The 16,213-nt window shown below is 38.6% G+C and overlaps 1 protein-coding gene across 1 annotated transcript; it reads right to left on the reverse strand.

Annotated features, from left to right (window-relative positions):
* Positions 1 to 4,680: 4,680 nt before the first annotated feature.
* LOC145783510 (retinol dehydrogenase 12-like) lies at positions 4,681 to 14,353 on the reverse strand. Its single transcript, XM_082595400.1, has 7 exons — positions 14,155 to 14,353; positions 13,061 to 13,197; positions 11,798 to 11,903; positions 8,995 to 9,157; positions 8,112 to 8,272; positions 6,874 to 6,955; positions 4,681 to 5,193 (listed from the first exon to the last, which is right to left on the reverse strand). Exons 1-7 carry the CDS (start codon positions 14,279 to 14,281, stop codon positions 5,016 to 5,018), a joined length of 954 nt encoding a protein of 317 aa, XP_082451526.1. The 5' UTR covers positions 14,282 to 14,353; the 3' UTR covers positions 4,681 to 5,015.
* Positions 14,354 to 16,213: the final 1,860 nt, after the last annotated feature.

The raw sequence follows: 16,213 nt of genomic DNA on the forward strand, positions 1-16,213 counted from the left end.
GTGCCTTATTACCATATTTGAGGTGGTAATAGCATAAAACACGCCTTGAGTCATTGGACCTCGGTTTGGGTTTGAAGTCGGTGGAGTCCGTAATTTTCGGAGTAGAGGTACTCGGCTCCGAGCGCCTAAAATTCGCAGGCGAGCTCAGTGTAGACATCGAGGTTGTACATGAACGAGAGTCAGAAGAAGCAGTAATGGAGGTTTGGAGCTCCTCCAGGCGGTCCGCGAGTGAAGAAATGCGGTTCTCCAAGTGGAAGTTAATTTCTGGCTGTTTATTGGTATCTTGCGTGGGAGCAGAATTAGATGGCTCTCCCGCAGCAATGATGTCATCTGCTCGTTCGGCGAGCGTTTGAAGATCGTCACCCTTACAGATGGTTAAAAGTTGTCGCACTCCAGGAGGAAGACGGTCAAGAAAAACTATGCGAAGGAGAGGAAAAAAATTCTCAGGAACACGACCGTTTATAGCAACTAACTGACGTAAACGCTTTAAGAGCTCGGTCGGCTTAAGGCCTCGATCTTTGTTACCATGTAAGAACTCGTGAAGTCTCTCCGTAGAAGACTTCATATTCTCGGCAGTGATCAAAGTTTTAAAATTTTCATACGGTAAATCACAATGTACACAATTATCCAAAATTTCTGTCATATCAGCCAATTGCTTAGGATCAAATTTTTGTACGATGCAATCGAACTTATCACGTGAGCTCATGTCAGGGTGCTGCATGAACGCAGATTCACACAATGATAACCATAATTGCACATTGCTATGAGTAAACACAGGTAATTTAAGTTTTTTTGATACTGGTACGTTTGCCGACAAGTTCATAATATTTTGTGCAGCAGTGTGAAAAGCCTCTGTGGCGTTATTATTTGCCTTAGTATTAATGCTACGCACTACGAAATACAGTAAGGTAGTTAAAAATGACGTCACAATAGCCAAAAGTGACACTACAATAACAATAAACTCCATGTTGGTTGAATTAGGCCAAGTTTAGTTACATAAAAAATTGTTGCAACGTTCCAAATCCAATCACGTCGGGGTCACCAATGTCGCCTTTCCGCTTATGGATGGGTTGGGGTCACCAGCTTAGCCCTTTGCTAAGCGCCACACGGTCTACGAAGCAACTGTGATGGAAGTCGCTTCGGCGACGCGACCGTGTAGCTGTATAACAATAACTGTGTAGCCTACTTATTACCGTATTCACTGTTCACTGCGTCCAGTAGTTTATTCCACGTTACTGTACATCCAAAGGTTGAGGGTTGTATCTCCAATATATAATCATTACTTTGATACAAGATCCGAAATAAATCGATTATGCATTTAAACATATATCCAGTGCTTGACTGTAATAAGCGACCGTTAAGCAGACGTCCAAAACGAACTAACTTTCTTTTTCAAGTTTCAGAAATAAAAATGGCTTCTTACAAGAGAGGAGCGCATCTCTCATAACGAAGAAACAAACACTGCGCTCTCACTAAATCTAACGTCACATTCCAGAACTGTGGAAAAGAGGACCAATCACGTGCTACTACGAGCTTGTCTGCCCAGTGATGCACAAAACACATTATTATTTGGGTTCCATGGAGGGGAGTACCGCGACATGTTAAAAGCAAGGTTTACCAAATGTTCAATTGTTGTTAAAAATGTGTTGTTTCGTTCTTATTGTATGCCTTTATATGCCTGTCAACTATGGTGTAACTATCTTTCATCCAGTAGTAATCGCTTACGTGTTGGATACAATAATTGTTACAGAATGTTGTTTAATATGCAGAGACGATGCAGCATCACCTCTGCATTCGTTGATAACAATGCCACAACCTTTCAAGCTCTCATTCGTAAAAATTATACCAGTTTGTAACCCGATGTAACTTGTCTTCCAATCAATGGATTTATGAACTAATGCGAACAGACTGTTACTATCAATCTTTGTATTTAGTACATTACGACTCAGCTCTTCGGAGTTGAGTATCTGCTTTGTTTCTACTTTTTATGTGTGATTGTGTAATATGGACCATCTTGAGTCTGTTGCAAATAAAAAAAAAAAAAATGGGGTCGCATAGAAATATATTTTTCAAAATGGGGTCGCAGAACAAAAAGTTTGAGAAGCCCTGTTCTAGACTATGCGTTATGTGACCGCAAAGCTGATTAGATTGGTGACCTCTGATCGCCGGCAATGTTTTGTTTGCAGTTAACCGGCTTTTAGCTACAAAGTAGGCAAAACAGTCAAGTAAAGTAGGCTAGCCTACGCATGAATGTTCTTTCTTCTAGGCCAGGGGTTCTTAAACTGGAGTCCGTGGACCCCCAAGGGGTACGCGGACTAGTTTTAGGGGGTCCATGAAGGCAAATGGAAATCTTAGTGTATAATTTCAAAAATGAATTGTTGTTTTGTTGTCTTTGCCACATTGTTGTTTTTACCGCTATTTGAACATTGCAAAATTTTATCAGTTGCAGCTAAGCTAGACGTCAGCTAGGCTCGGTTAAGATTGTGAACGGTTTTTGGTAAAGAGAGCCATGGCTGCTATAATCCCTTTTGCAACTACATATTTATGTGAGTCTGGATTTTCATCCTTGGTAACTATCAAAACAAAAAGTCGAAACCGATTGGATGCAAAGGATGATATGCGTGTTGCCCTATCAAAGACGAAGGCACAATTTCATGTTTTTGTTGAAGACGAACAGCAGCATCCTTCAAATTAAAGAAATTAAATCAAAGATATTGAAAAACAATCTGCATTCGCTATTTCTTAAATTTAATGAAACATAAATTTTGTTACCTCAAATCAAAGATAGTTACTACTCTCTTTTCACCCTAAAAGGAGGATCATCAGAAGGTCCTAATTCAAATAGAAATATATTTTGTTACCAATTCATTTCAATTTTATTGGGTTATGTCCAATTCATGCTGATCAAAAAAATTTCTCGGACTAGGCCATAAAGGGGGTCCACGCAAACCAATTTTGTTTTAAGGGGTCCGCGTTAAAAAATGTTTAAGAACCCCTGTTCTAGGCCTATAATAGGGGATATTTGATAACAATTTTCATACCCAAATTTAGCCCTGATTTTGGGATCCAACAGGATAGGCTATTCTAAGACCTCTGATTATTTTTTTGAAAAATTCCATTTAAAAAAACGCTCTACTCTGAAAGCTACTTTTTATAAGACCAAGTCACAGTAGACTAATTGCTTTTTATTCTAGCCTACTTTTCACTTGGCCTACCGTACGTCTATTCAAGTTCAAATAATATAAAAATGTTATTAACTTCTGAAGAATATGCCCTCCACACTCCACACTAAGCGAAAATTATATGACTAGTCTATAGGCTACTGTAGGCAATAACTTTTTTTTCCATTTTTTCAAATAAAATGCCTAAAAAAGTATTATTACATGAACTGAAATAAAAAGTTTTAACTGCTGACAGAATCTGGGAACTTAAAGAAATCACCGCGTATTCTTTAGGTGCGTTTTCTTAAAAGTGTCTTTATTTCAAGCCCGATAATCTCATTGGTAGGCTACCGGGCCCAAATTATCTTCTCAACTGTTCTGCATATCATCGTCAGACGTCAACTACAGACACTAGCCTACCTACGGCGGTAGCCTAAACAAAAGGTCAACATCTTGTTTTGCTACGAGTAGGGCCGGATTTAGCTGGTGGGGGACCCGGGGCACTTTTAGAGCGGGGGGCCCCCGTGCAAAAAAACTTCGCGCCTACGGCGCAAATAAGCACCTCTACGTCTACAGTAAGCTTAGCATTAAATCCAGCACTGCACTGCACAGTATTTTGCAGAAACTTCAAACGCTGAAAGAAAAAAAAACAATAGTAGCCTAACACAAAATCACATTTTTTTCACGTATGGGGGCCCTTCAAAAGTCAGGGGGCCCGGGGCACCTGCACCCTCTTCCCTCCTAATACCGGGCCTGGCAACAAGGTTGTCTGAAAATCGGACAAAAAAACTATAAATTGGCTTTAATTTCATACGCTCTGTCCGACGGCCAGCAAATTATTTGGACATTTATCTCTGCCAATGTTGACTTTCCTGTGACATCAGTGCAGTGCTGGATCATAGCCTAAATAACTTACAACGTTTTTATTAGGCCAACTTGTCTTAAAACGCCCCAATTTTAGACTAATAGGCTACTCTCCGAGGTCCTCCGAGATTACCTGACAACCCCGCCCACTACGTCATGCGTGTGTCTAGTGGGCCCAACTTGCTTTGGGTGTTTGGCCTGCACCGACACGTTGGATACAGCATCTTGGATACAGCCGATTAATATGATCAGATGCTTGCGTTCAAGCCCTACGGACTGCCAAAAATTTACCAGTCCTTCCAACTCATAAAGCTTGCCCAAAAGTAGCATGGTCTACTGGATTAAGTAACTCGGCCACGTAGGCTACTCCGCGTAAAAGGGAATACGCGACTATAAGTATCTTAAGATAATAGCTTAAGTGTTGACTATAAGTGTCGTCCTGCAACTGACTCCAAGACACCTTTTGTGCAAGATGACATCCAACTGCTTAACACACTCACTGGGCTTCGTTTTAAGAGCCTAATCTAGTGTAGCCTACTGAAGGCTATTTCAAATGAAACATATAGCTCGCTTGAAACTCATATTGATGTGGCTTACCAGTGACAACACATTTTACTGCTTCATAGACAATAGCTTACCACAACTTCTACACCCTGTGGAGCAGAACCTTCACAATAGTTCGGCCTCCATCGCCGATTGCTACCAGAGGTTGCTGCAAGTTTATTTTTTAATAGGTACGGTAATAAATCGTAAGTTGGCCATTGGTCAAATCTGTCGTATTTCAGCATACGGTAGGTTATAGGTCTACTGCACTTCATATTTTTTTGAATTGCAATTGTGTGGAGGTTAGTTTTGTTTTTAGCGTGAAAATAAACGTTTTAAAATGTGAAATAAACCAACAAAGTTAGTGACTCTTTTCAGTTAAAGAGTTCTTAAAAATAAAAGATAAATTAGCCTACCATGAAAAAAAACAATGAAAAATTATTTTTCTCAAACAAATCCAGTCAACTTTAAACTTTCTTCCCATAGGTATTCAGCATCTGTTCTATTTGCGGAAAAAGGCAAGAGTTCGGTTTGAGCGCAGTTGCTGAAGTACCCTCCGCTGTATTTCACAACATCATCATCCAATACGCAATACATGGTGGTCTGAGCTCCGTAGAAAGAGTCTCTGCGACAAGTAAAATAGTCTATTGAACATTCTTAACCAGTTACCGGTAATTAGAAGAATTTTTTTTTAAATAAACATCATCAACATTACAAAAAAGTGCCAATCACACTGATCAGGCGAGTGGCTGATCAACACCAACCATAAAGCCATGCAGAGAAAACTCAAGCAAATAAAGTCACGGTTCCCCAAAAAACTCAAACATCTTGTTTCAATCCTGATATAATCTTCAGAAGGTTCGTAATCGAATAGAACAGGGGTCACCAAACTACGGCCTGCGGGCCGGAACCGGCCCGCGAACTGATTTCATTCGGCCCGCCACGTGCTGCGGTAATTACAGCTGCACTACAATTCTGTACATGTGCTTCCCTTGGCATTAGCATTGTGCTCAATTCAAGTCAATGGAGATTCTAAATAGTTGTATAACTTTTCGCAATTTGCATCCAGCCCGCAGCTGTTAATCTCGCAGCAATCCGGCCTTCAGAGAAAAAAGTTTGATGACTTCTGGAATAGAATATGATATACATTGCAATGGTAATGTTTCACTGCTTATCATCAGTATGATAAAAATATAATTTTATTTGAATGAAAATCTTTGAAAGATACAACAAAGATAAAAAAAAAACAGGCTATTAAGGTTTATTAAACAGTAGCCTACCGGTATTGATTTTATTTGTTTGATTGAAATCTTCAGTTGAACTGCAATACCCCAGCTTAATTTGTAAACTCGGACAAAAATTCGCTTCGTACAGGCCTAATCAATTTAAGCATCCCTAAGACTACTGTTAAATAGCCTACTTAAAGTTGATACAATAGAATTTGGTTTGGGCTAAGAGACTTTTTTTGGTGAAAATGAAATTATTTTAGTGGCGTGTCATCTACGAATGCTAAGACATTTCAATAAACTCAAATAAAAAGAGTTATACAAAATATTTTATAAAGAAACATTTTTCTATAGGGTTGTGGGCTTGTAGCTTAAACTTTTTTTAAGGACTTTTTCAAAATAAGTTACCTTGGCCACACTGATGCATGCAAAATTCAATCGGCATGCCTGCAGATTTTTGACAGCATTGCGCTATCTAAGAAGTGGGCCAAAACAATTTTTGCTTGCATGTGGCTGTTCCTAAGATGTTTCAATTAATACCTTTTATGTTTTTACGACGTCCACCTTCACAATATTGTTACCAGAAGCTACACATGCAATTTCAAAATTGTATGCAGTTATTAACAACAGCCACCAAGACAGGAAAGTATGCTTCCACTTCCTAATGATGTGATTGTATATTAAGCTTACGTCAGACTAGCTGAGAGGTGAGTAACTTAAAAGCTATTTGATTTGAAATTTCACGAATGGCTAAAAGTGATTGTGTAAGCTTTTTTAACTGCTAGTTTTGTTTTAACAGCTGCTTTTTCCAACAGTATAATGTCTTGATAAGCTACATAGTACGTTACAGTAGCGACACCAATGCGTTGTTGCTTGTATTTCTGCCAGTCTGGCCCTCGTGCTGCTGCATTCAGTGTCTTCGCAAATCAACCAACATACGCTATGGAATTTTTCACAGAGAAATTTCATTCGAAACGAAATTTAACAAAGCACTTGCATTGAGGCTACGTGTTTCAAAATATTGAGTCTACCATGTAAAAAAGCTCATAGGCTAAATGAGCAAACATATCTTCACTTACCTGCCAAACAAAAAAGAAGATATTATTACTAGAATCTGTTGAAGAAATGGCGATCCATTTATCATTTCTGTCCGTACAAAACCTACAAACAGTTTACTTGTTAACTAGGCTATTGTAATATATTCGTATTGAAGATGACATAGTAGGCTTGTCATGAGTTGTGTTTTATATTCTAGTATAAAATAATTATAGCCTATTATAAAAATTTCTAAAATATTGTTCCTCTATCGAGTCTTCTAAATTTAGTTGTTACTCCACAGATTGACTCATTCTTGTGCGACGAAGTAGTATATTGAAAGGTCTCACTTGTTGCACTGGGTGGTAAGCTGGGGGCATACAAGAAAATGGTCCGCTGTTTGTGGCTTGGTGCCACGTATACATGTAACTGGGCCCATGCTGTCGACCCATTTTATCAACGCTGATTCAGTACGGCCTACACCGGTGCGGAGTCGATTCAAAGTTTTCCACTTTGCGTTTGCTCAATAATTGCTCAAATGTTTGCTCAAAAGCCAATTTATAAATAAAACATTTATATTATAAATAAAAAATAAAAAAAAAATAAAAAAAACATTTAATATTCAGTAGGCTACAGAACAACAAGTTTTTGTGCTGAAAAGCAAGAGCCAAGTGTTCAGTATCGAGCACGCACTGTGTTATGTAACAGTAACTAATGCATTTTTATTTCATTAATCATAATCAGTCCTACAGTTTTAGGCCTATATCAAAAACCTTTAATGTTGTGTATCACAGTTCTTGAGTTTATTTGGAACTTAATAATAGTTGTGTATGCTACAGTTGTTTCAAGTCACATCATATGGCCCAAAAGCTTAAATGGCAGAGAATGAGAGGCATCCTGCTAGCCTGAACCGAAATTAGAATAGAAATACTGTGTGTTTTGCTATATTTCAAACGTGTACCGGTACATTTGAATCACGAATATTAGTAGTGGGTCTTGTCAGGGTTAAACCAATGATTACTAATAGTAACCTACGTTTATTCCGTCAGTCGATGTACCTAAGCTTATCCCAGTCACCCAGTCGGGGTATTCCAGATATAGACGAAAGTCCATGCTGGCATGAAAACTATACAAGATAGGCTACGGATAGAAAAACGCTCTAATGCACTATGTAGCCTAGGTTTGTGTTGCTAGTCAGGTAAAAAAAAACTTCCTCTTTTCCACAATACCGTATCGCACTTTACCAAAACTATCAGTAGCCTAAAAGTTTTGCATTCATTACCTGGGTGGACAGCGTAAGATGTTATTCCATGTTTTTTAAATCTTCTATCCAACTCCAAAGTGAAAAGATTGTTTGCCACTTTGCTGTCGAAATAAGCAAGCCACAAATCTTTCACACTTTGAGCATTCAAATATATTCTTTCTTTACTGATGCTTCCGAACCTTTATTCAAAAATTGCAGACAACTATTAATTTGCTCCTTTTGGTCAAAGGTCAATTTTTGGTCACCCGACAATTTTGGTCACATGATATTACAACTCACAACAGCTTTAAGTTTGCAGCTGTTAGTAAGGTAAGTCTCGTGCTTGAATCCAAGCATCGGGAGAAGGTTCTTATTTTACTAAGCCTTCGGACTAACAAGAGTAGGGCGGCCACTTCATTTCTCTCGATCGCCTTTCCTTCATGAACCTTGCCCACCCAATTTATTACATCCTGGGTAAAGGTGAGCGGTGTTTTTTTAACAAGCAGCTTAAGCCGGGAGCCAAACCTAGATTACATGATTGGAATGTAATCCATTCTACAGCTGCTGGTAGCCTAAACAATGAATTGTTTGTTTGTTTGTTTGTTTATCTTTATCCTGCATTGCGGGAAAGCGGACTTGAGCGCTATGCATCGGTGTACGCCTTCCGACGTACACCTGACCCACGCTGCAGCCGACTGCAATGTCTGTTTCCGGTTGTCTACTCTATTTATGACTTAAATTTGGTACTACCCATTACCCGAAATCGATCACTGGGTAGAGGCAATTATCGTAAAGTTTCTTGCCCAGAGAAACAACAGCAAGTGTGGGTGGCTGGAGTCAAACATACAGGCTCTCGACTGCGAGCCCAACGCGCTAACCACTCGGCCACTGCTGCCAAGCGATGCAACTTTTTGAAAAGTACCTGTATCCTGCTGAAGAAAGATTTATGATGCGGACAGGACGCTGTTTGGCTTGCGACTTCATCATGTCCATGAGGAGGTTAGTAAGAAGAAAATGACCAAGATGATTGACATTGAATATATTGCTTACTCCGTCGTCAGTAGTCCCGTTTAAATAAAAAATTCCTGAAAAATGTAAGAGAAACAAAGTAATTTTTCGACATACTTCTGCCATTTATGTAATAACTTTCACTGGATAGACGTATGATTACGCTTGGCTGACTAGTCAGAATAAATAGATATCCGTTCATCCTGTTAGCTCAATTGTTTAGCACTCCACACAAGATCAAGCAATGCTGGTTCGGCTTTCGGGGTGTGCGCTTGAGCAACGCATTTCAGAACTGCTCTTCATTCAGTGGCACCTAATGAATGGAATAATTCCCCAGCAATGATTGTTTGTCGTATCCAGGCTCACACCCAGTGGTTGAAGATTTAGATTAAGTGGACGAGAAGGCAAGGAAGCTAATCTTCTTGTCCACCTTCAGGCACGCCTTTAAGTGTCCTGCCACAGACATAGCCGCATGCGCTTGAGCGGTGTCGAACCGGCGCCCTTTCGATTGCCGTTCCAGGATTCTCACCACTCGGCTATGCAGCCGACATTCCCAGCAATAATACTTCAACAATCGGAAACTTCATTCTGCCAGTCTCAGTAACCGGCCCTGCGTCAATGGTTTAAATCCTTTACAAGTAGCCTATGCGGAACTACCAAAAATAACCTATCGAAGACTTTGTCAGTCCGGAAATAAAAATTCAAAAACAAACCAGACGGTTGGAGCAATGTCAAGTTGGCGGCCATTAACTTATGCAAACTACTACTTTATGACTATAGTTTGACTTAGGTACATAGGCCTAACTTATCTTAAAGTTAAACAATGCCAAACAATTAAAACTAGCGTTTATACAAGTCTCGTGATGTGAAAGCTTTTAAAAAAAACATTTAATCTGTTTAATACTGATCTTAGCCTACATTGTATTAAGATTATATCGCTTTATAAACTGGAATGAAAAGCAATTTTGCCAACGACCCTGAGAATGCTAGTTATTGGATGTCACGGTGTTGGTAGGCCACAGGGCATAATTTCTTTCATTTTATAATTTATGCCAAGGTTGATCAAGTTTTGAAGCAACAGATTTTTAGCACAAGCTTTGGTTTGGTTTTGAATCTTTATCCTAGGACTGACAAAGCCTTCGTAGGTTATTCCTGGAAGTTTTGCATACTTGTAGACTAGAGGCTCTTGACACAGGGCCAGTCACCGAGATTGACACAGTGAAGTTTTCCTATTGCTGTAAATTATTCCATCCATTAGGAGCCACTGAATAAAGAGCAGTCCTTAGAATGCGTTGCTCAAGCGCACACCCCGAAAGTCGAACCAGCGCCGCTTGATCTTGAAGCTTCTTCGTTCACGAAGGCACCCGCTAACTAACTGAGCTATCGGGGTGGACCGTCGCCTTCAAGATAACAAGGCCAATTTTCCAACGATTTTTCTTCATTACAAACTTATATGCCGGTTATAACGTATGTTGCTGGGTAGGCTACTGCTGTTATGCTGTTACTAAAAGGTTGGGTTGCTCTGACTGCAAGCAGAAAGTAGTTAATCTTTGCGGTGATGCCAGTCAAATCGAAAATTCATTAATAAAAGGCATTAGCAGAGCAAGTTTATTGTACCCATGTTCCGATATTGTTTATATTGTTTTGATGGCATATGTTGTAATTAATAAATTATGTGAAACTGATCAGTTTCAAAAATCTTGTTCCCAAAAAAGTCATGCTATTGATTGTATTTTGACTGTTTTGGAAGACCACGATTTTATGTTTTTTTTATGAAAAGAAGTGTGAAAAAGGGCATGAAAAATACAAATTAGTAAAAATGGTTCTGTGGGCATGCACCAATATTCTTTTAAACAATTATTGTTTTAAACGAAACGATAAACTTATCAGTGATAAATTGGCCAAAAGAAGAAAACTGCAAACTTTGAAGTAATTTATACTTTTTGTGGCTAACGTATGCTGTTTTGAAATGCTTGTATATTTTTATTGCGCTATGAAATTTGTCTGAACTTTTACTACCTTTATTTCATGATGAAGGAATTTAACTTTACATTGATTCAACATTGTCAAACGCTCAACCAATGTGAAATTGTCGTCTCATTGTTTTGTGTTGCTTTTGTATATTCGACTTTTATCGGCATTAATAAATAAATGTTGCTTTTGCTACTCTCACTGCATGCTTTGATGTTTATCTGGTCATGCTTGTTGTGTGTACTAAAAATAAAACAAATTGCATAAAACTTTGTGTTTTCAAATAACAGGACATTGCATAACTGGTCTCTAGTAGAGTTAAAAAACAAACTACAATAGATAGCCTCCTACCCGCTAGTTGCTGTCGCTGATAAGCCGCAGTGTATCCTCTGTGACGTAGACATTTACGTCACAATAGCGCAATCGGCCTTGTTATCTCGAAGATGACCGGTGGACAGTGGACAGGTTATGTAGAGTCAGGATCGGTCGATGCAATTTTTTAACTAAATTCACAAGATTACTGCTTCACAACCAACTAAAAATACTCCTATTGACTGTTAAGCAGACGCATAGTGATGGGAATTTCGTAAATACTTGTTGCCTGTGGAGTGGCCGAAAAATAGCGTTCATGCAAGAATTTTATAAGCAGCAAAACATATGCGAGCGCATGCGACCGGCCCTAAGCAGGCTAGATCGCCCTATCTTATGCCAATGTAGAGCTCGAATAAAATGCATTTAAAAATAACCTGCGTTATTTATAAGATAATCGATACTATCTTCTTCCTCTTTGAACTTTTTGACAAATGATCGGACAGACTCTTGGTTTCCCAAATCCAACTTCATGATAATTATCTGCATAGTGTAAAAATATTTTCATGTGATAAATATTTGAAAGTGTGAATGAAAGCTTATTATGATGAGGTAACTAATCTTTACGTATCTACGCAAAGTACAATAAAAATGTAGCCTACATGTTGACTAGAATGATATTTTAACAACGAAAGAAGCATTTAACTAATTTATTTAATGTAGGGGTGTCTAAACTTTTCCCCAGTCTGGTCAAATTTGATAATGCGGAAGAGCCCTCGGACCAAAGATATCTGAGAATCTTGTTTTGCTCGAGCAAAGGTGCATTATATAGAAGCTTTGTATTATTTAATATCATTTTCACACAACAAAGCAATATGCAAGTTTAAGTATTCTGTTATACAATATAAGACATAAGTTATATAGCCCATCACCGGATGTGATAAGTTAGAATATAAATTATATTTTTTTCTATTATAAATTGAAACATTTAGAATTTTTGTAAAACACAGCTCTGTTAATGTGAAGGATAAAACTGGCGTCTTGATTTCAATATCCAGGTCAAATTTGGTTTGAGGTTACTGGTTAGTGGTGGACAAGTCACAAGTGTAAATATCTTGAGCCGAATACGCTCAATGTTTTCTTTGTAAACGTTTGCAGTTTTTGGAATTTTTCTTTATCCAAGTGCTGGTACAAAAAACGCAAGGGAAATATGTTTCTGTCGAAGCCCAATTGGGTGCAGGTGAGCATGAACCTCATCAGGATTCACTCAGAAAGAAGCGAATAGCAATACGGTAAGTACTTTTCAATTGCAGCAGAATTCCGAATTTGCTAACAAGAAAATGAATAAATGCTCGAATATCGGTCAAATCATCACTAGTAGTGTACTCTAGGCTCTACGCCTCTACGGGACAATAAATGGTTTCGCAATTATGACGCAATAATGATTTTAACTTTTCTATTGTCTATGAGAAAATGCTGTCTTAATTAATTTTTTTAATAATGCAAGTTGAATTGGTATGATTTCTGTGTGTCTGCGGGCCAAAATAACCCATTGTGAAACAACAAGCGCGGGCCATACAAAAACGTATCACGGGCCGGATTTAGCCCCGGGCCGGACATGGGACACCCCTGGTTTAACGGCTAACCTTTTCAAAACCAAGGAAAACAACTTTTATTTGTGTATAAAACTTGTTGCTTGCCTCTTTGTTGCCAGTTAGCTCAACGATTTCTTGTTTAATTGTGTCCGATTTTTGAAAATTTCTTGATGCCATGATGATTCGTGCATGTCTTTTTGCTAATTCAACGATGGTTGCTTTTCCTATGCCAGCATTGCCGCCTAGAAAAACATGTTTAAATAATTATCATTCACTTAATTTTAGATTTTTTTCAAAAGTATACAAAAGTCAACGTAATTAAAATGCTATAATGAACTCAAACGTCAATCTTGGTAACCGGCCCTGTGTCAAGAGCCTCTACAAGTATGCGAAACTACCAGGAATAACCGATCAAGGCTTTGTCAGTCCGAGGATGGTAAAGGTGGGTCCCATACTTGATTCAAGTGTTGGGTATGAGAAGATAAGGTTCTCATTGTACTAAGCCTTCAGCACTAAGGAGAGTAGGGTGGCCAGTTCCTTTCTCTCGGCCGCCTTTACTTCAGCAACTACGCCTACCCAATTTATTACACCCTGGGTAGAGGTGAGCGGTGTTTTCAACAACCAGCTTAGCCGGGAGTCGAACCAGGTTTGCATAATTGGAAAGCCAACGCCTTATCCGTTGCGCCATCCGCCATGCGCCAGTCCGAGGATAAAGATTCAAAAACCAAACCAAAAGTCAAACCTTGTCGGTGGCATCCGCCTGTTTGCAGTTGCTTTAACCTGTCTGTGTCGGCTCTTGCGCTTACGTCATTCTGACGTACCCATCGGCTTTTTTATTGCAAAAAATTTTGCCAGCTTTTTGGTCTTGCTATGGGCTTGTAAACTCAAGTGAAACTACTTCATATAGCAGAACAGTAAATCAACCTTTTTTACATAGATTCAACATATTCAGGCCTTCAATCAATGTAAAACAACTTTTTTAAAAACTAGTTGTAAACAAACAATTTTTGCCCGCTTTTGAGACTCCTTCAAGGCATGTGAAACGAATTTAGCTCGGCAATTCAGCCGGCAGCTTCTTTTACATGAATTCAACGTGTCCAGGCCTTGAATCCATAACACACTTTTCTCAAAACTGCTTGTAGGATAGGCCTATAAAAAACAAAAGTAAAAGTAAACTAGCCTACATCACAATTACTCACCGGTAATCAAAACAGTTTTTCCTTGAAGAGATTTTTCACTTTTATAGACTGGTCCACGTTTTATACGTGTTAACCAAAGATAAGCAAGAATAATCACAACCACTCTGGCCAACACTTTTAAAGCCATGGCTGAAAAGTGGGATGAAACCAGAAAGTGAAGTTGCAAATAAAAATGTACTCCAGTGTCTTCATACTTTAATAAAACACCATTGCTTTCTGCAGGCCTGTCGAGAGGCTACATTGGGCCCGGTGTTCTACCAATGACATATTCCCATGCCCCCAACACATGGCATCGCTAAACAAATGCACTACAGTACCGGTATAACAAAGGTATGCCATGCGCAACATCTTTTTAACTTTTTGGGCCCCCTGAAAAGGTTTCAGGCCCCTAAATATATTCCGGACCCCAGTCAGTGGCGGAGTTAGGGCAAAATTTTAGGGGGCGCCAAAGAAGTTTGGAACAACCTCGCCGCAAATGGCTTGGGAAATTTTTTTGCATTTTTATCAATAAAATTGCCTATCTAAGTCAGGTAGGCTACCAGTCATTCCCACATCACAAATCAACACCACAAGTGGCAATCAGTTGTAAAATTGAGGCAATGCCATAATGCAGCTCGTGGCAATTAAAAGCAATAACGAACGTGAAATGATAATTTAGGTATTTTCCACTAAAACTTTAGGCTATACAACAGTGATTGCTCCAAGTGAATGAAAAGAGGTAACTACCAAAATCCATTTCAATAAATCACCAACCTAGAGTGCCTGAAGCTCACTGGTGCATAGCACAAAAAATGCATTACCGTATAAAAAACATTCAAACGGTGAGGCCTAGGTGTACTTTGTACAAGTGAGTGGTACTCAGTTAAGATATTGCGAATAAAAAAATAATTCAAATATGAACAAAGCGCTTGCAGCAATAAGAGTCTACTACTGTATTTCTATTTTGTAAAATAAGCGAAATCGAGCCTATACCCTATCAGCAAAAAAAAAATATTGTGAACTGACAATGATGCAATTGAGCAAAAGAACAATATGATTAAACTACTCATGCTGATAATGTTGCAAAGACGTCTCAATACGTAATTGTAATTTGTAACAACGTATAAAAATGACATTAGATTTTCTCAAACAAGTAATTCGATCACAAACATGTTTTGAATAAAATACGTAACAAATTTAGCAGAGATGTGTTCAAGACCAGATCCAGCTTTACTGTCCAAAAGATTGATGTATGGCATTCCATCCTATCTCTCTGCCTAAACTGCCATACAATCTGGATTGCTACCATGCATTATATTATTTAAACTTGAGTTAAAAAAAGTTTCTTTTTATGTGATGAAAGGTCATTGTTACGTACACAATAAAAGGTTATTAGCGGTTAGTAGGTCTACTTGCCGAGACTAAATATCACGCGTTTGTTTTACGTTAGTAAAATAGCGGTTAGTAGGTCTACTTGCCGAGACTAAACATCACGCATTGTTTTACGTTAGTAAAATGGAAATTGGCAAGTTAAAGTATAGCATAAAAAGGAAATTTGCATGCAGACATAAAAAAATAAAGTGGAATATTAGGGGGCGCCATAGGTAAATCCGCCCCTGACCCGGGTCCAAAAGTACTCTTTAGACCTCCCTGTCAACACTAGCCTACTGGTTTTCTGTATTTGATGATCTGGTCAGGCTGTAGGCCTTTACCAATTAATTTTGTATACATATTTTCATGAACTGTTGAACTAACTCGATGACACAAGCTTTTACCGTCATTCTACAAGGACGGAAAAGTTAGACAAACTTTTTCCTGTTTACATCAACTCAGTAGCGCAGTTTTTCAAAACAGCCTCCAACTTTCAAAACGCACAACAGCATTGTCAGACGCCGCAAAGTGAATTTTCTGAGAAAGCAAAGATAAACATGGGTGTGAATTTGGACTGAAATCCTGCGAAATTTCAGCTGGAGTAAATTTAAGCTATCTATATTTTTAAAATTAGATTTGGACTTGGATTTTCGATAGTTTAAATATTACTTTAATGTCTCCTTAAAAAATAGTTTGATAGCACACAATG

The sequence above is a fragment of the Aplidium turbinatum genome, chromosome 14 (assembly GCF_918807975.1).
Source record: "Aplidium turbinatum chromosome 14, kaAplTurb1.1, whole genome shotgun sequence".
NCBI lineage: Eukaryota > Metazoa > Chordata > Ascidiacea > Aplousobranchia > Polyclinidae > Aplidium > Aplidium turbinatum.